Below are 18,610 nucleotides of genomic sequence, written 5' to 3'. Positions count from 1 at the left end.
AGACCCTCAGCATGTATTCCCCAGCTCTTCCAAACGAGAATTAGATTTCGGTCTCATCTGTGGAGATCACATTCCAGTGCTGACTGTGATGATGTGTATCTAGCAAATGAGGGCTTCTTACTGTTAGTACAATCTGTATCACAATCATCAGTGCAGTCTGCCCAGTTCTAAGAGATGTGTTCTTGGAGGTACCATTTGCAATCACTTCCAAGTCTGATACTCCAGCTCCATGGCTACCAAGCATTTATGGAAACCAGATTTTCCACTACCATGTGCGTTACTGATGACCTACATGACTCGCTTTGCATCATGCGGTGCTCACCAATCTGCACTATTCAAGGGTTTTGGTGACGAGACACCTTTGCTCTGCCAAAAGCCCATTTAGTGCTTTCAGAGCAGCCAGATACTGCTGTGATGCAGACCCTGTATCTACTTTTAAATGTCTCACATGCTACATCTGTGATGGTACAACTGTGTGCCTCCAAGGGTTAGTAGGAATTCCAAGTACTGAATTCACAGGCCAAGCTGTGCAAATGATGGTCCAAGTGCACATGATCTCAAAGGCAGCTCAAATGACCACACTTAATGCCAACTGACATTTCTTCAGAGAATTTGATCCCACAGATTGTTATACCTGGAGTGATTGAGGAGATCCCCCAATTCCGTGAAGCATATGATGGACTCAGCAACAATGGGGAGTTGGTTTCCCTATGCTAAGGCAATCCACCACCAGAGGCACTTCTTGCTACACAAACAGTATTTCTGAAGCTTGCCTCCACAGTCCTGCATCACATGAGACAATCCCCATAATGAGGAACTACTGCACTGGCAAACCTGTATCTGTAGGACTACTTGACAGCTCCGTAAAGCATCTGAGGGAAAGCTCCTGAAGTCAGGGGTAACATTCTTTACTCTGGAACAGCATCATATCCTTGAGTTGTTTGGGACCACAGGGGATATCCTGGAACAGGTGTATAGAAAGTCAAGCAAAAGAAGAGCTGAGCCTGATTCCCCTGTGGAAGATGATTAATTAGTTAAGAAAAAAAAAGTGAATTATGGAGGCTAATGATCAGTGGGCCTATTAGGAAAGGATTCTTTATAGTTCTTCAGATCCTGAAATATTTAAACCATTTTTAGCATTTGCCTGAGCAAGCTCAGCGGGTGGTGGGGATGGCGGATAGGCTGCAGAAGTCTGAACTTAAAAGAGTGTAGGTAGGGGTGGAGGCAATGTGAAGTTTAGAAGAGACCAACATAGGAAAGACTCATTTGGAAAGTGATTGGAAGAGACTGTAGGGTTTGGAGACATCTAATTTTTATTTAAAATTTTATTTATTAAGAGAGAAATACGGATTTGTTGAACCTCTTATTTATGCATTCATTGGTTGATTCTCCTATATGACCAGGGAGGGAACCCGCAACCTTGGTGTATTTGGACCATGCTCTAGTCTAACCAACTGAGCTACCCAGGCAGGGCCGAGATTTAACATTTTTGAAAACTGGGAAAAACAAGTGGGTTCTCTCAACTAGGAAAATGACCACGGTACTTAACCACCTACTTCCCCCGACCTACCTCTCCGCGCAGCTTCAGTTCTGGGGAGAATTTGGGGCGGGACTTTTCTGCGGCGTACCGGAAGTGACGCATTCATATCGCGAGAAGAAAGACGCGCGAGCCTTGGCGGCCCGGAACCGGCCTTGGAACAGTAGTGGAACCCCAGGCCGCTGCCCTCCCGCCCCATGGAGCGGCCCCCGGGGCTGCGGCCGGGCGCGGGCGGGCCCTGGGAAATGCGGGAGCGGCTGGGCACCGGCGGCTTCGGAAACGTCTGCCTGTACCAGCATCGGGTGAGGCTGGGCGCGCAAGGGAGCGGCTGTGGGTGTTTGTCAGCGTCTGTGGAACACAGCGACTGCCAGTGTGGGAAAGATTGTCGGTGAGACCTTGGGCAGTATTGTGGGCCAGTGAGCCTGTGTGTGTGTGTGTGTGTGTGTGTGTGAGAGAGAGAGAGAGAGAGAGAGAGAGAGAGATTGTGAGCCTGGTGATTGAGGTCCTAGGTCAGCGTGTGTGAGAACTATTAGGGAGACTAGTACGAGTGTCAAGATGTGGCAAGGTGTTGACCGAGTGCGACAGTGCATATGTGTCCCCCTGAATGTAGAGAGCATGAGGGTATGTGAAGCAGATGCACATCAGAGTGTGTGTTGTGAGCACAAGTAGATGAGAAAATGGGGCTGAAGAGGGGGCTTCCTGTTGGAACGTGTGTGTACTTGCGTGCGTTTGGAGGCTATGTAATTAATATCAGTGGTGCTGGAGTAGGCAAGATTTCATGGTGGGTTTACAGTTAAGCTTTTAGAAACATTGGGTTGGCTTTGGAATTGGGAATGGGTTCCAGGTAGGAAACAGTATGAGGATCAGCTGTTGATAATGATCGTGGCTTCACACGGGAAAGAGATAGATTGGGATGAGATGCTCTAATTAACTGAAGACAACGTATAACGTGGGAATTTTACATTAATTTAATTAAAAATGTTTAGGCCTGACCTGTGGTGGCGCAGTGGATAAAGAGTCAACCTGGAAACGCTGAGGTTGCCGGTTCAAAACCCTGGGCTTGCCTGGTCAAGGCACATATGGGAGTTGATGCTTCTTGCTCCTCCCCCTTCTCTCTCCTTCCCTCTCTCTCTCTCTCTCTCCTCTCTTAGAAAAAATAAATTAAAAAAAAATAATAATAATAATTAAAAATGTTTAACCAATGTAGCAGCAGTTAATAATCATGTTTGAGCTATGCACTTTTGCTATACCGATAAAAGCTATGAAACTTTTCCCCAGAAAAATGTATAGAGGCACATTTGTGCAGCCTTATGCATTTCCATTTGAGGAAGTTCATGCTTTCCTGAAGGACATTCACAGACCTTTTAGATGTATAAACTCTGGACTAATAACCCCTGCAGTATGGCCTTTGTTTTGGCATCTTTAAAATGGTTTTAATAATGTATATGAGTCTGAGAGTTAGAAAAACTAATGTAGTAAAGCTAAGTACAATACCTGGTCTATGGTAAGCTCTCAGATATTAGCTCCTGCTGCTGTGTTGTTGATATTTTCATAATCTTGATTATCATTAATTGACCTTAAAAAGGAAATGCCAAGCCTGACCAGGCGGTGGCGCAGGGGATAGAGCGTTGGACTGGGATGCGGAGGGCCCAGGTTCAAGACCCCAAGGTTGCCAGCTTGAGCACTGGCTCATCTGGTTTGAGCAGAGCTCACCAGCTTGGACCCAAGGCCCCTGGCTCAAGCAAGGGGTTTCTCGGTCTGCTGTCGCCCCACAGTCAGGGCACATATGAGAAAGCAATCAATGAACAACTAAAGTGCCACAACGAAAAACTGATGATTGATGCTTCTCATCTCTCTCCATTACTGTCTGTCTGTCCCTGTCTATCCCTCCCTCTGACCCTCTCTCTGTCTGTAAAAAAATAAAATTAAATTAAGTTAAAAATTAAAAAAAGAAAAGGAAATGCCAAGATAAAAGTGTTCTGGGAAGATCTTTTTTGTGAAAGATAAATCTGATTGCAAAACCATGGGACGAAATGAGCAGTTAAGATATAATCAAAATGCTTGTAATTGGCCTGTGAATGAAGAAGTGAATTCTAGAGGAAAATCATGATTTGCTGTCCTAAGAAATAACGAGTGTAACACTGTGAACCTGACTGGTGGTGGAGCAGTGGATAGAGTGTCGATCTGGGACCCTGAGGTCACTGACTTGAATGTGGGATCATTGACATGATCCCATGGTCGCTGGGCTTGAGCAAGGGGTCACTGGCTTGGCTGAACAACTAAAGTGATGCAACTGTGAATTGATGCTTCTCATCTCTCTTCCTCCCTCGCTGTCTGTCTGTCTGTCTGTCTCTTTCTCTCTCGCTAAGAAAAAAAGAAAAGAAGTAACGTGTGAGCCCTGGCGGGATAGCTTGGTTGGATAGAGCATTGTCCTGATAAGCAAAGGTTGCCGGTTCGATCCCTGATCAGGGCACGTACAGGAACAGATCAGTGTTTCTGTGTCTCTCTACCCCTTTCTGTCTCTCTAAAATAAATTTAAAAAAGAAAGAAAGAAATAACAGGAATGAGAGCCCATAATATAGGGTGGGAGGTAGGGGAGATGGGAGTGGACCTGGAAGGAATAGGCATGTTTGTGTGGCAGTTTTAATGACAAATGTCACTTATGGAACTGATGAAATTTTATGAGATAGATTTCCAGATGGAGCATAGAGGAGGAAATCTTGGAGAGAGGGAGAGTGGAAGGTAAGGACTAAAGCATTAAGTACTTTGACAGCTGGACAAGTAATAAATTTAGTAATTCTCATCGTCAGGACATAAAGGCACTCAAAACAGAAAAGAGGAGGAGCCAAGCACTCCCAGCAGATGTTGCCTGTGGACTTTTTATCAAAGCCTGACAGCCTGGTCATAAGAAAGGAAAAGTATGCATGCTGTTATGTTTTTGTGACTGCTTTTCTTGGACCTTGGCTGGGATGGATTAATATATCACTTCTTAAAATAATTGTGGTAAAATATATAGATATGTATTACATAAAATTTTACATTTTAATCACTTTTAAATGTATAGTTCAGTGGCATTAAGTACATTCACACTCTTGAGCAACTATCACCACCATTCATTTCCAGAACTTTTTTATTTTCTGAAACTGAAACTCTGTACCCATGAAAAAAATAACTCCCCATTTCCTCCTCCCTAGAGCCTCAGTCAACCACCATTCTACTTTCTCTATGGAATTTATCACTTTTTTTTTTCATTTCAAATGGAAGAGATTTGGGTCCTCTAGAATCTTAGAATTATCTCAGAAACTTTCCAGGTGTCCAGAGTGGACTTCCCCAAAACTGGGACACTTGACACTGGGCATGTATTGAGAAGAAAAGAAATACCGTGTCATGAGACCTGGAAACAGCATCATTACTTGTCTAAGCCTGACTTAGGGCTTGCATTTCCAGCTTTCAAGATCCTTGTGTTTTAATGGAAGTTGTGTCCTGGTATTTCATCTACACCTTTTAAATCTCCATGAAGAAGAGTAAAGGATGTGAGTGAGACGGTTTATTTAGCTGATTTTAATGCTGAGGGCCAATGGTGCCCAAATGAACAAAAAACAGAGTTTTCTGCCCTCAAAGAGATTTCAAGTCTAGTGGGAGAGGTAGGCACTTTTAAGTACAATGTGGTAACCTTTTTTTTTTTTAATTTTTATTTTATTTATTCATTTTAGAGAGGAGAGAGAGACGGGGGGTGGGGGCTGGAAGCATCAACTCCCATATGTGCCTTGACCAGGCAAGCCCAGGGTTTCAAACCGGCAACCTCAGCATTTCCAGGTCAATGCTTTATCCACTGTGCCACCACAGGTCAGGCAATGTGGTAACCTTTTAACAAAGGTATTTGTAAAGTAATATGGAAGCATGGCAAAATAACCAAAAAACTCTTTCTATGGAATAGGGTGACACTTCTCAAAGTGTTTTTGTAATAACTAATCCTGTGAAACACTTTGAAAAAAGGATACTGCGGTCGAATACATTGGGTTAATGCTGCACATATAATATTCCTTCATTTGGAGAGTCAAAACCCATGTTAGTGTTTTAAAAGCTCTGAGAACTCCTATAATAAAACAAATTTAACTTAATATTTTCCTTTTTTTTTATTGTGATAGAATATACATAACATTTACCATTTTAGCCAATTTTAAGTGTATAGTTCTGTGACCTAACGTACATTTACGTTGTTGTGGAACCATCACTATCTATTTCTGGAAAATTCCCAGTTTTTCAAACAATGGAACTTTTAAAATATTTTGCTGGACATCTGTAAACTTTCCACAGGACATTCTTTGTGAAAAGGTAAAGTGAGGAAGGCCTTTAAAAGTAGGTGAGATAGAAACTGAGGAGTTGAAGTATCTTAATAGAATGGGATCTTTTTGAAATAGATAGCTTCCTGCCTCAATCATATCAGAGTCTGGTTTTAATGTTCATGCTTGTGCCAGATTATTTCCATGGTGGTAAAAACTTACTTGGGACCTAGCTACAACCAGGTACCTGCTTAAAACAAAATAAAGGTTGAAGGGTGTGAGTACTGTGGTTAAGCTGGGTTGTAGCTTTAGTTCCTTTCCACTTACCTATATATCTGTTCTCTTATCTCTAGCTTTTTCCTCCCACCTTCTATCCCCTACCCCACGTTTAGATTACCCCATACAAATTATGTCTTGCTTCCTCATCTATATATATTTTCTTTGCTCTTGTTTGGTCCCAACTGCTGTCCTGAGCTGCATTATTTCTGTTGCCAGAATGTGATGAAGTCTGGCTATTTCTTGTGATGTACATTAGGTTGGGTTTAATTTTGTCAGAATTGGGTAAATTACTAATCATAGACTAGAGCTATTAGGTTCATTTTATAAACATGGAAACAGAAGTACAATTATTGTTAGTTTTTTTTTTTATGTCATTTGAAATGCAGAGAAATCATAACCTAATTTGGAGGGGGGGTTTTGTTTGTTTTTACCAGGTTTGGTCATATTAAAATTACTTGTTATTGAGGCCAGGGAGCCCTGAATTATCCTCTTCATTCTAGTTCTGCTGGAGGCTGGTGGTCTTATTAGCTGTCTTGACTAAGCTCAAAAAGAGTTTTGTTGGGAAGGCAGGGTCTTTGAATTTTCTAGCCATATATTATGAAACAGTATTCTGAAGAAACCTGTTTTAGTATCAGCCTGAGTCACTTTTTGCTTATGTGCTTTGTGTGTTTGGTCAGTTTTAAAGCATTGGTTCTCATGGTTTACCTAACAAAAGCATTGGTTCAAGAGAGCTGTGGATAAGTATGTCTAATTAGTAAAATTAGGGTTTTGCTGCCCCAGGTTGGCATTCCTTTGATAGCAAGTAAATCTGCACAAGAACCTAATTTATCTTTTTTTCTGTTGATTTTCTATTTTGTTAGGAACTTGAACTCAAAATAGCAATTAAGTCTTGTCGCCTAGAGCTAAGTACCAAAAACAGAGAACGGTGGTGCCATGAAATCCAGATCATGAAAAAGTAAGTGTACTTGACTTATATTTCCTGATTCTGCAGCCCATCCAGGTGTCATCATAGAGGAGGAGGTCAAGAATCCATTCTTCTTAGGATCTTTTGGGGAATATATTTCTCTTTTTCTCACTAGATAGATGTGTTCTATTTCAGATAATAACATCACATGCTTACTTAGGTTTAGTTTGATATATATAAATATATATATATATATATTTTTTTTTTTTTGTATTTTTCTGAAGCTGGAAACAGGGAGCAGGGAGAGACAGTCAGACACTCCCGCATGCGCCCGACCGGGATCCACCCAGCACGCCCACCAGGGGTGATGCTCTGCCCACCAGGGGACGATGCTCTGCCCCTCCGAGGGGTCGCTCTGTTGCGACCAGAGCCACTCTAGCGCCTGGGGCAGAGGCCAAGGAGCCGTCCCCAGCGCCCAGGCCATCTTTGCTCCAATGGAGCCTTGGCTGCGGGAGAGGAAGAAAGAGACAGAGAGGAAGGGGGGGGGCGGGGGTGGAGAAGCAAATGGGCGCTTCTCCTATGTGCCCTGGCCGGGAATCGAACCCAAATTTGCCAAAATTTTAATAGTGTTCACCTCTGGGTAACTCTGTGATCATAGGATAGGTAGTACAAGGCAGACTTTGGAGCCACACTTTAATTCCTATTTGATCACCTACTTGCTCTGTGCTCTTATGTTACTTAATCATTTTATGCTTCAGTTTTCTCCTGTGGGATCAGACTATTAATAAATCTACATATAGTAGGACTATTATTATAAGTAAGTGAGTTAATGTACATAAGATGCTTACTACTTGGCTAAAGAAATATAATTGTAGTGATAGTGTTTTTATTTGTATTTTCTCTTAAAATTAATTTTTAATTATACAAATGAGAAAGTAGAATATTACAAATAATGCCAGCCTTTCTTCCTTCACTGCCCCTCTGTTAACTACCCCAGTCTCTTTTCATTGGAAAAGAATTTTTTATTATGTTTTCCCCTTTTTATTAGGTTGAATCACTCTAATGTTGTAAAGGCCTGTGATGTTCCTGAGGAATTGAATTTTTTAATTAACGATGTCCCTCTTCTAGCAATGGAATATTGTTCTGGAGGAGATCTCCGAAAGGTAGTATGGCTGTTTTGAGATGATGAGATAGTAAATTGTGGACTTTAACAGTATTTGAGTCACATTCAATATGACCATCTAGAATGAAGGTCAGTAAACGAGGGCCGGTTATTTCAGTACAGCGGCATTGTTGAGTAGTTGTGACAGAGACTACACGGCCTGTGAAACCTAAAGTATTTACTGTTTCTTTACAAGGAACATATGCTGAACCCTGATTTAGAACATGCATTTTGTTGTTGTTGATGGTGTTTGCAGGATGGGACTATATTGATGGTGTTAGATAAAAATATCAATATTTAATTTTACTAAAGTGTTTATAAAAAAGACTTTTTAAATTATAGTTTACTTCACATACTATTTTCTGTTGGTTTTAGGTGTACAGCATAGTGGTTAGACAATCATATGTTTTATATAGTGATCTCCTAGATATTTCCAGGACCCAGCTGGCACGATACATAATTATCACAATATTATAGACTGTATTCCCTTTGTTTTGCTTTATATCCTTGTGACTATGTTGTAACTACCAATTTATACTTGTTGATCCCTTCACTTCTTTCTCCCCAAAAAGTTTTTTCTCTATTAGAAATCTTTTCCCGCCTTATTTTAAATCTGCTATACAGATTTTATATACATATCTGTGAGATTTTTCAGTCTTTTTCAGTTTTTAATACTTTCTCCCTTTATCTTTACTTGTATAAGCCATGTCATGAAATTTACAGGTTCTCTGTGGATTTGGTAATTTTCCCCCTCTTATATTTCCTTTACACGACTTATTTTCTTCTTTGAATATTCTCTTAGAGTGTAGTGGTAGTGATTAATGTGTCATTGTTACTGCCTAGCAACATTGGCAGTATACATTTTAGACTTTCTTTTTCTTTAGCTTCTCAACAAACCAGAAAATTGCTGTGGACTTAAAGAAAGCCAGATACTTTCTTTACTGAGTGATATAGGTATGTAATCAACATGAAATACCACTATAATTTAATGATTATTAAAAGATTCTATATACTATAAAGCATAGATTTTTAGCATCTATAAGAAATTATCAGAAAAATTTAACTGTTATTGTTGATGCTAAGTAAAAACTAGGATATTTTGTTACTTATTTTTTATTTTTGGCTAATGCTCAAATTGCTGACCAAAAAAAATGGTATTAAGTGACCTAATTTAATTCTATTCTTTCTCCCTCCTTGATTAACCATAGTAATTTTATTTAGCAGTGGCATTGGATCTGTTAAATAGGTTTTCAAGTCAACTCTTAGGATGACATCTCTTTTTAATCAGAATAACTCCTGAAAAATCCTAAAATTATCAGGACCTAGGCCTTTGGGCCAGCTCAAAAGCCAAGAATATGTTTCCTTATGTATTTTGATTTTGCTTCTTTTCCCGGATCATGTAGGCTAAAGCCTAGTGGAAGGCCGGGGGGGGGGGGGGGGGAGGGACACTATAAGGATAAATAAATGGTTTTTTAAAATTGTTCCATCTTTTCTAAATTTTTAAAAATTAATTAATCTATTTATTTAGAGAGACTGGAAAGGAGAGAGATGAGCAGCATCAAGTCATAGTTAACATCAGTATAGTTGTTTGTTGATTGCTTTTTCATATGTGCCTTGACCAGTGGGTACTCAAGCCACACCAATGACCCCTTGCTCAAGCCAGCAACCTTGGGCTTCAAGCCAGTGACCATGGGGTCATGTTGATGATCCTGTGCTCAAGCCAGATGAGCCCACACTCAGCTTCTGGTGACCTCGGGGCTTCAAGCCTGGGCTCTCAACATTTCAGGTCAACACTCTATCCACTATGCCACCACTGATCAGGGTCCTTTTAATTTTAAGGCTATTTCTCATAAGTTAAATGAGTATATAGTATAATTCTCTAGTATTTGTTAAATATTACTGGATTTTCTGTGGAGAAATCTGAACTGCTGAAATATTAATCGAGTACTTACCTTTGTTGCTATAAATTTGAGTATTAGAGAAGTACAAACTATGAGATGAATTTTTCTTTTTAATCCAGTGTTTTTTCTTACCTCAAAATACATTTTAAATTTTATTTAGGATCTGGGATCCGGTATTTGCATGAAAACAAAATTATACATCGTGATCTAAAACCTGAAAACATAGTTCTTCAGGATGTTGGTGGGAAGGTAGGTGGACGCTGAAAACATGTCCCATGACAGTTGAGTAGTGTGTCCCTGAGGTAGTTCGCCTTTGAGGGTTGGTGCCTTCCTCGCACGCTCAGGTTCCCCACACAGCCCTCCCTGCACTTAGCTGAGGTTCGGTGTTTGGTTGTCTGTCTCCTCTGCTGTCGCAGTAGCTGCAGTAGAGAATGAGCTGCACCGTCTTGTTCACCTGCTTTTCTAGCAGGGGCAGTAGGTACTGAGTAAATAATTTATCAATCCCTATCAAGCACATTAAAAAAATACCTGTATTTTGGGTCTGCTTCACCTTAAGGGAAGAAGAGTACATTTATGTTTTATACTAAAAAAAAAAACAACTTATTTTCCTCTCCACAAAAGTCTTAAGTTCTGTATTAAAATTCACAACCTTGAATTGACCCCTGAGATATTTTTTATCAGAATCATTTGAACAGTTTGCTTGCTTTTAGCACTGAAATTTGATCCTGTAAAGGTGTAAAGCCAAGACGCTGAACTTTGAATTGCATTGTGTGGTCTTATAGTTGGTTGAGATGGTGGTTAGTTGGAAGTGATGAAAGCCAGATGGTACTTCTTCTCTTACGAAGCTTTCATGTGTGCTGGAAACTCTCTCTCCCTCTTTTTGTAGCTGATGACTTCTGGATATTTTTGAAGTTAGATGGCCTAGTGAACACAACTGGCACCTGAGGCACACTTTATTGGTGCCCCCCTGAGGGCGTAGTATGCTTTTCTTGTTTGTCTTGGAGACAATTTGGTGCCCCTCTGCGAGCGGCGCCTGGACCATGATAGACCTTCTTGCGCGTGCCCCCCCCCCCCACTACTGGAATTTACTCACATTGACACACTGTAAGATGGTATGCGGCGGCTTCAAGTGTGGGAGTCACCATTACCTTTGTCTTTCAGAATAATGGATCAAGTTTATTCTGAACATACCAAAACAAAAATTAATAGCCATTCTATATTTAGTTTTTACCATGTACCAGGCACTGTGTTAAATCCCTTTCTTTGGCTGTTTCATTGAATCCTAATAACAGTTCTATGAAGTAGGGGTAGTTAGTAATGTCATATAGGAAACTAAACGAGATCTAATGTCATATAGGAAACTAAACGAGATCACAAGGCAGATCACATTTATGGTATTCCAGAGCCCAAGCTCTTCACCACCACTCTCTCCAGAACCTTATTAGGACATTGTTGCCTTTCCATTTCAAAACTTTCAACCATGTAATGTTTATTATTTCATAGATTATACATAAAATAATTGACCTGGGATATGCCAAAGATGTTGATCAAGGAAGTCTGTGTACATCTTTTGTGGGAACATTGCAGTATCTGGTAAGACATGTATTGTTTCTTTGATTTTTTTTTTTTTTTTACAGAGACAGAGAGTCAGAGAGAGGGATAGACAGGGACAGACAGACAGGAACAGAGAGATGAAAAGCATCAGTCGTTGTGCATTGCAACACCTTAGTTATTCATTGATTGCTTTTTCATATATGCCTTGACCGCGGGCCTTCAGTGGACCGAGTAACCCTTTGCTCAAGCCAGCGACCTTGGGTCCAAGCTGGTGAGCTTTTGCTCAAACCAGGTGAGCCCGCGCTCAAGCTAGCGACCTCAGGGTCTCGAACCTGGGTCCTCCGCATCCCAGTCTGATGCTCTATCCACTGCACCACTGCCTGGTCAGGCTCTTTGAAAATTTTTTTAAACAAGAGTAGGAGAGATACAGAGATAGACTCCCACATGCACCCCAACTAGAATCCACCCAGCAAACCCTGTCTAGGGCTGATGGCTCTGCCCATCTGGAGCCACTCGCAACCGAGCTATTTTTAGCACCTGAGGCGGAAGCCCCATGAAACCATCTTCAGCACCTGGAGCTGACATACTCGAACTAATTGAGCATGGCTGCCAGAGGGGAAGAGAGAAAGAGAGAAAAGAGGGAGAAGGGAGAAGCAGATTGTTTATTGCCTCTCCTTGTGCCCTGACTGGAAATCAAACCTGGGACTTCTACACACCTGGTCAACACTTGACCACTGAGATAACCAGCCAGGATGTTTCTTTAAGTGTACAAAATTCTCTTTATTTCTGAAGGTCATGAATATAGTATATAGTTTGAAAATAAAGTAACTTTCTCGTTTTTAAAGATTTTATTTATTGATTTTACAGAGAGAGGAGAGAAAGGGGGTATGAGGAGTGAAAAGTATCAACTCATAGCTCCTTCATTTTAGTTGTTCATTGATGTTGTATGTGCCTTGACCGGGCAAGCCCAAGCTTTTGAACCAGTGACCTCAGCATTCCAGGTCAATGCTCTGTCCACTGCACCGCCACAGGCCAGGCTTACAGTATGATGTTTAAAGCATTCTTTTCTTTTTAAGGCCCCAGAGCTCTTTGAGAATAAGCCTTACACAGCCACTGTTGATTACTGGAGCTTTGGGACCATGGTGTTTGAATGTATTGCTGGATATAGGCCTTTTTTACATCATCTGCAGCCATTTACCTGGTAAGAAATGGAAGAGAGCTTGAGTGTGCTTAATGAAAATGGAAATTTTCAGTTGCCTTTTTTTCTCTCCTCTCTTTAAGTGGTATCATTTCCTTTTAAACACATAATTGAATAAAACTAAATAGCAAAAATCTTAGAGTTGTGAGTTAGGTTGTCTACTGAGGTAGCTTTTGTTTTTTATAGGCATGAGAAGATTAAGAAGAAGGATCCAAAGTGTATATTTGCATGTGAAGAAATGACAGGAGAAGTTCGGTTTAGTAGTCATTTACCTCAACCAAATAACCTGTGTAGGTAAGTACTGTGTTTCAGTTGAGGACATTTGTCCCAGTTTCTTCAGGGCGTAAAAGGACAGCAGAGTTGTCTGTTTCAAGTAGCATCATCCAGTAGAACTTTCTGTGATGATGGAAACGTTTTATGTCTGCTGACCACATGAGGTGACTGAGCAATGAAGGGTAGTTAGTGTGACTGAAGAAGTAAATTTTAAAGGTTATTTAATTTTAATTAACTGAAGTGCAAATAGCCACTTGGGAGTGGTGGCTTCCATATTGGACAGCACAAATCTAGTGGAAACAATAACTCCTGCCATTCATCTGATTGGCTTAGGTGCTAAGAGACTCTGGGGACACTGAAGTAAATGGCCCCTTGGAAAATGGAACTGGGCTTTCCTCTTGGAGTTGCCACTAACTAACTTACATTTGTAGATTTGGGTTTTTTTATGAAAAAGTGTGTCCCCTATCCTTTGTGAATTATTTGAAAGTAAGATACAAAATGGTACAGACAAGTAATGAGAGAGGAATGGGCCACCTATAAATTTACCCTTTTTAAAGAACTAAAGGAAATTTGAAACAAGGATTTTGACCCTGTTTTTGTACATTTTCCAGTTTAATAGTAGAACCCATGGAAAATTGGCTACAGTTGATGCTGAATTGGGATCCTCAGCAGAGAGGAGGACCTGTCGATCTTACTTTGAAGCAGCCAAAATGTTTTGTATTAATGGATCACATTCTGAATTTGAAGGTTAGTTTCTTGTGAATGAGTTCTATTTAACAAGTTTATTTGAAAAATTAGCATAAATATATTTTCATAATTTTTTTCCTCATACTTATTTGAAAAAGAAAGTGATATTTTTTAGAGTGGATATGTTTTTATTTTTTTAGTAAGCCTTCTCAGTTTTACATGGTCTTTTTTTTTTTAATTTTTATTTATTTATTTTTTTACAGGGACAGAGAGAGAGTCAGAGAGAGGGATAGATAGGGACAGACAGACAGGAATGGAGAGAGATGAGAAGCATCAATCATCAGTTTCATTGCGACACCTTCGTTGTTCATTGATTGCTTTCTCATATGTGCCTTGACCGTGGGCCTTCAGCAGACTGAGTAACCCCTTGCTCAAGCTGGCAACCTCAGGGTCTCGAACCTGGGTCTTCTGCGCCCCAGTCCGACGTTCTATCCACTGCGCCACCGCCTGGTCAGGCTACATGGTCTTTTTGATTACTCCTTTGAAGCATCTTTTGGATATTGCCAATCCTCAGATTGGTGCCATGTCACCTCATTCATTTAGGTCTGAGTTTGGTTTGGTGAGAAAGATTTCTACCTGGCTTACATGCCTCTATAGTTCTATCCTTCCTATGGTCTGTACATCATGAACTGCCAGACCATGTCATCTTCCGAAAATATACTGCTTACAAAAATTAAGGGATGTTTCAAAATGAATATGAAGCAATAAAAAAAAAAAAGCATTTGATTTTTTTTTTATTAAACAAGAACATCAGAAAAGCAAATGACAAATCAAAGAAAGTTTGATTATGCAAATAAGATGCAAGACCAACTTATTTCATTGGTTAAAATGCACTGTACAGAAGGCTGAAGGTTCTGGAGTATGCATGTTCGCTGATCCCCTAATTCTTGTGAGCAGTGTACTTTCTTATTTCCTTGTCCAAGGAACCAACATAGTTCTTTCTTGCCTGCCAAGTCAAGTCTAAACTGATCTGCCTTGCTTTTCTGGGCTTTCCTAATGCAGGCTCACCCCAACCAAGTGTTTGCCTCATCCCTACTTCTCTTACCCTCTACTTCACTCAGGACCAGCTTGTGACTGCTTTTTATGACATCAAGCTCATTGTGCTTGATCACATGCTGTCCTTCTGCCCAAAGTGATCTCTATCTCCTCACCTACACTGGCCCTCATTCAACTCTCCTTTTCTCCTCATGGTCTCTGCCACAGTGGTCATTTAATCATATTTACTGTATTCTCCAGTTGTTTCTCATCTTCCCCTTATTCCCCTCCACATAGGTTGTCCTCTTCTTCAATGCTGGGATTGTTTTACTACTTCTATTAATATTTGCCCACTCAACCATCACGCCATCTCTACCCTAGCATTCTGTATAAAACAGGGCATGTATTAGGTTCTCAGTAAATCTTCATTAATATGAATGAAAGGTTTTTTTATACTGTATGCCCAAAAACAACTTTCATGTGCGATTTGCAGTCTTTCCAAATTTGTTGGTTACTTGTAGTAGATCGGGTTTCTAAAATTAAATGAAAAAGTATAATCATAAAATATTTTATGCTACTCTTGGAATACATTTGTGTGTGTGTGTGTGTGTGTGAGAGAGGGACAGACAGAGAGATGAGAAGTATCACTTCTTCGTTGTGGCACCTTAGTTGTTCATTGATTGCTTCCTCATATATGCCTTGACCAGGGGGCTACAGCAGAGCAAGTGACCCCTTGCTCAAGCCAGCGACCTTGGGCTCAAGCCAGTGACCATGGGGTCATGTCTATGATCCCACACTCGAACCTGCTACCCGGCGCTCAAACTGGTGAGCCTGCACTCAAGCCAGTGACCTCAGGATTTTGAACCTGGGTCCTTCATGTCCCAGTCCGACACTCTATACACTGTGCCACTTCCTGGTCAGGCTGGAATACATTTTTTTTTTTGTATTTTTTTTTTTTTTTCTGAAGCTGGAAATGGGGAGAGACAGTCAGACAGACTCCTGCATGCGCCCGACCGGGATCCACCCGGCATGCCCACCAGGGGCGACGCTCTGCCCACTAGGGGGCGATGCTCTGCCCCTCCAGGGCGTCGCTCTGCCGGGACCAGAGCCACTCTAGTGCCTGGGGCAGAGGCCAAGGAGCCATCCCCAGTGCCCGGGCCATCTTTGCTCCAATGGAGCCTTGGCTGCGGGAGGGCAAGAGAGAGACAGGGAGGAAGGGGGGTGTGGAGAAGCAAATGGGCGCTTCTCCTGTGTGCCCTGGTCGGGAATCGAACCCGGGTCCCCCGCACACCAGGCCGATGCTCTACCGCTGAGCCAACCAGCCAGGGCTGGAATACATTTTTAAAATAGGACTTTAAGGCCGTGTTGATGTTATTCATGACTAACATTGGAAAGATATCTGTCTTCTTGGTTTGGTTTTCTTCTGTGCCAAGGAATAAATCACCCCTCAGTGCGTTAGCCAAACAGGACTTGGTGATAACTTTTAGCTCTCTTGCCTCAGTAATTTTTTTTAAGTGAGTAAGAGGGTATATAGCGAGACAGACTCCTGCATGTTTACCAACCAAGATCCACCTGGCAACGCCCATCTGGGGTTGATGCTTGAATCAGCCAAGCTAACCTTAGTGCCTGAGGCTGATGCTTAGACCAAGGAGCTATCCTCAGCACCCGGTGCTGATGCTCAAACCAGTCGAACTTCTGACTGCAAGAGGGGAAAAGAGAAAGAAGAGGAAGAGGGAGGGGGAGAGAAAGCAGATGGTTGTTTCTCTTGTGTGCCCTGACCAGGAATTGAACTTGGGACATCTGCATGCCAGGCTGATGCTCTATCCATTGAGCCAGCCAGCCAGGTCCAGTAAATTTTTGTTTTCTTCTCAGATTTTTTTCAGACTTGTCATGGTACTCGTAACATCATTTCTACTTTGAAGGTGTCTGTGAATCATCTGCTTTTCATAGAGTGTGGAGAAAGAGTCCTCTTTGTGTCCTGTGGTCTATAGACTTTAGTTCAATTTGTGACACCACTGTTTACTTATATGTGAATCTGGGCAAATATTTATTCATTTATAGTTCAGATACAGTGAAGGGTCAGTGTTATTTCAAGGTTGTCCAGAATAAGATATGCATATGGGACTATTCTTAGTAGTTTAAGAATACTTCCTAGACATGATAATATGATTGAATTTTGAAGGATAAGTGCAAGTTAATGAGGGGTATGGGCTAGAGGAAAGATTTGTAGTTGGGGGAACATCATAGACACAGAAGCATGGACTGCAAAATAGCTTGGTGTTATTGAAGGGCATTCTTCTAAGGTATTTACTGTATTGGTCAATGAGGGAACGATGTCTTATTTGATTTTCATTTAAAATCAAACCACAACATTTACTAAAATGTTTCTTTTTCTTTTAAAAAAATAGTTTAGAGTGTCTGATTGCATATTTTCCAACTAATTATTATAAAAAACTTTAAATTTGTAGAAAAAAAAATTTTTTGTTGTTGCATTTTTCCGAAGCTGGAAACGGGGAGGCAGTCAGACAGACTTCCACATGTGCCCGACCGGGATCCACCTGGCATGCCCACCAGGGGGCTATGCTCTGCCCTTCTGGGGCGTCGCTCTGTTGCATCCAGAGCCATTCTAGCGCCTGAGGCAGAGGCCATAGAGCCATCCTCAGCGCCTGGGCCAACTTTGCTCCAATGGAGCCTTGGCTGCGGGAGGGGAAGAGAGAGACAGAGAGGAAGAAGAGGGGGAGGGGTGGAGAAGCAGATGAGCGCTTCTCCTGTGTGCCCTGGCCGGGAATCGAACCCGGGACTCCTGCACGCCAGGCCGACACTACCACTGAGCCAACCAGCCAGGGCCAGAAAAATTTTTTAATATACTGAACTTGCCATTGAAGAGAAGGTGAAACAGGAATCTGTAATTATTCCTCCTTTGTCTCCTCTTTCTTGCATGCCGCTAACTATATCCTCAGAGTCTCTTCTGGGCTTCCTTTTTCCATGTCACTTTTTCTTTCATTTCTTTGGCTATTTCTTCAGTTGTTTCACTTCAACTATACCTGAATATATATAACTCCAAAATTTTCTCCTCGGTTATGACTTCTCTGCAGAGTTTTTATAACTGCTATATCACTTCCCCTCGGGTCCCACTGGCACTGAAGCTTAATTTATTAAAACAGAACACAAAATTCTCCTGTGCTTCTTGCTTGCACTATCGCCTTTCCAGTTTCCTCGGTTGGAAACTTTGGCTTCCTGAATATTCCTTCTCCTTCAATCTGCATATTCAGTTATTTTGTCAGATTTATCTTTTAAATGTTTTAACAATTCAGAGCTTGTCAGTTTCTTAACTTAGAAAATTTTCCACGGTTCCTTTTTGCTTACAGAATAAAGTCCAAACCCTTACATTGGTATTCAAAATTTATCTTGGTCTCATTTCATCCTACACTTACAGCCCTATCTCATATTGGGCCCAGGGGACATTGTGTTAGGTACATCTGAACTGGATGATTTTATTCTCTGATTACGCTCATCCCTTTATAGCTCTCTGCCTACTTTGTTTTTTGCCTAAAAGAACCTTTCTTCTTTCAGTTTTTCTCTTCTTCTTTCTTTTCAAAGCTTAGCTGAAGTAGTGCCTCTTTTATAAAGCATCCCTTTCTTCCTACCAAACTATCTCCCTTGGAATCTATACAGTACTTTATTATAGCACCTGTTGCATTTTTTCCCTTGTACTTTATTTCTCTTAATGTTTTTTACTGTCTTCTTTTTGGCATTATTCTATGGAGAGCAAGGATCATAAGTTACTCAATTTGTAT

General features: G+C 41.1%; 1 protein-coding gene across 3 annotated transcripts in view; it reads left to right on the top strand.

Annotated features, from left to right (window-relative positions):
- The first annotated feature begins 1,673 nt into the window (after window positions 1–1,673).
- The window catches only part of CHUK (component of inhibitor of nuclear factor kappa B kinase complex), a 40,217-nt gene continuing 23,280 nt past the window's right edge, over window positions 1,674–18,610 (top strand). For 2 of the 3 annotated variants that reach the window (XM_066239149.1, XM_066239147.1), the window contains exons 1-9: window positions 1,674–1,839; window positions 6,960–7,054; window positions 8,052–8,166; window positions 9,050–9,119; window positions 10,227–10,315; window positions 11,570–11,659; window positions 12,697–12,821; window positions 13,005–13,112; window positions 13,703–13,838. In XM_066239149.1, the coding sequence (XP_066095246.1) occupies window positions 1,735–1,839; window positions 6,960–7,054; window positions 8,052–8,166; window positions 9,050–9,119; window positions 10,227–10,315; window positions 11,570–11,659; window positions 12,697–12,821; window positions 13,005–13,112; window positions 13,703–13,838 (933 nt within the window). In that variant the 5' untranslated portion in view covers window positions 1,674–1,734. Of the gene's footprint in view, window positions 1,926–6,959; window positions 7,055–8,051; window positions 8,167–9,049; window positions 9,120–10,226; window positions 10,316–11,569; window positions 11,660–12,696; window positions 12,822–13,004; window positions 13,113–13,702; window positions 13,839–18,610 lie in introns of all 3 variants that reach the window. The other variant, XM_066239150.1, reaches the window with a different exon arrangement.

The sequence above is a fragment of the Saccopteryx bilineata genome, chromosome 7 (genome assembly GCF_036850765.1).
Source record: "Saccopteryx bilineata isolate mSacBil1 chromosome 7, mSacBil1_pri_phased_curated, whole genome shotgun sequence".
In the NCBI taxonomy this organism is placed as follows: Eukaryota; Metazoa; Chordata; class Mammalia; order Chiroptera; family Emballonuridae; genus Saccopteryx; species Saccopteryx bilineata.
The sequence above is the reverse complement of the archived record's forward strand: the minus strand, read 5'-3'. Positions and strand labels throughout refer to the sequence as shown.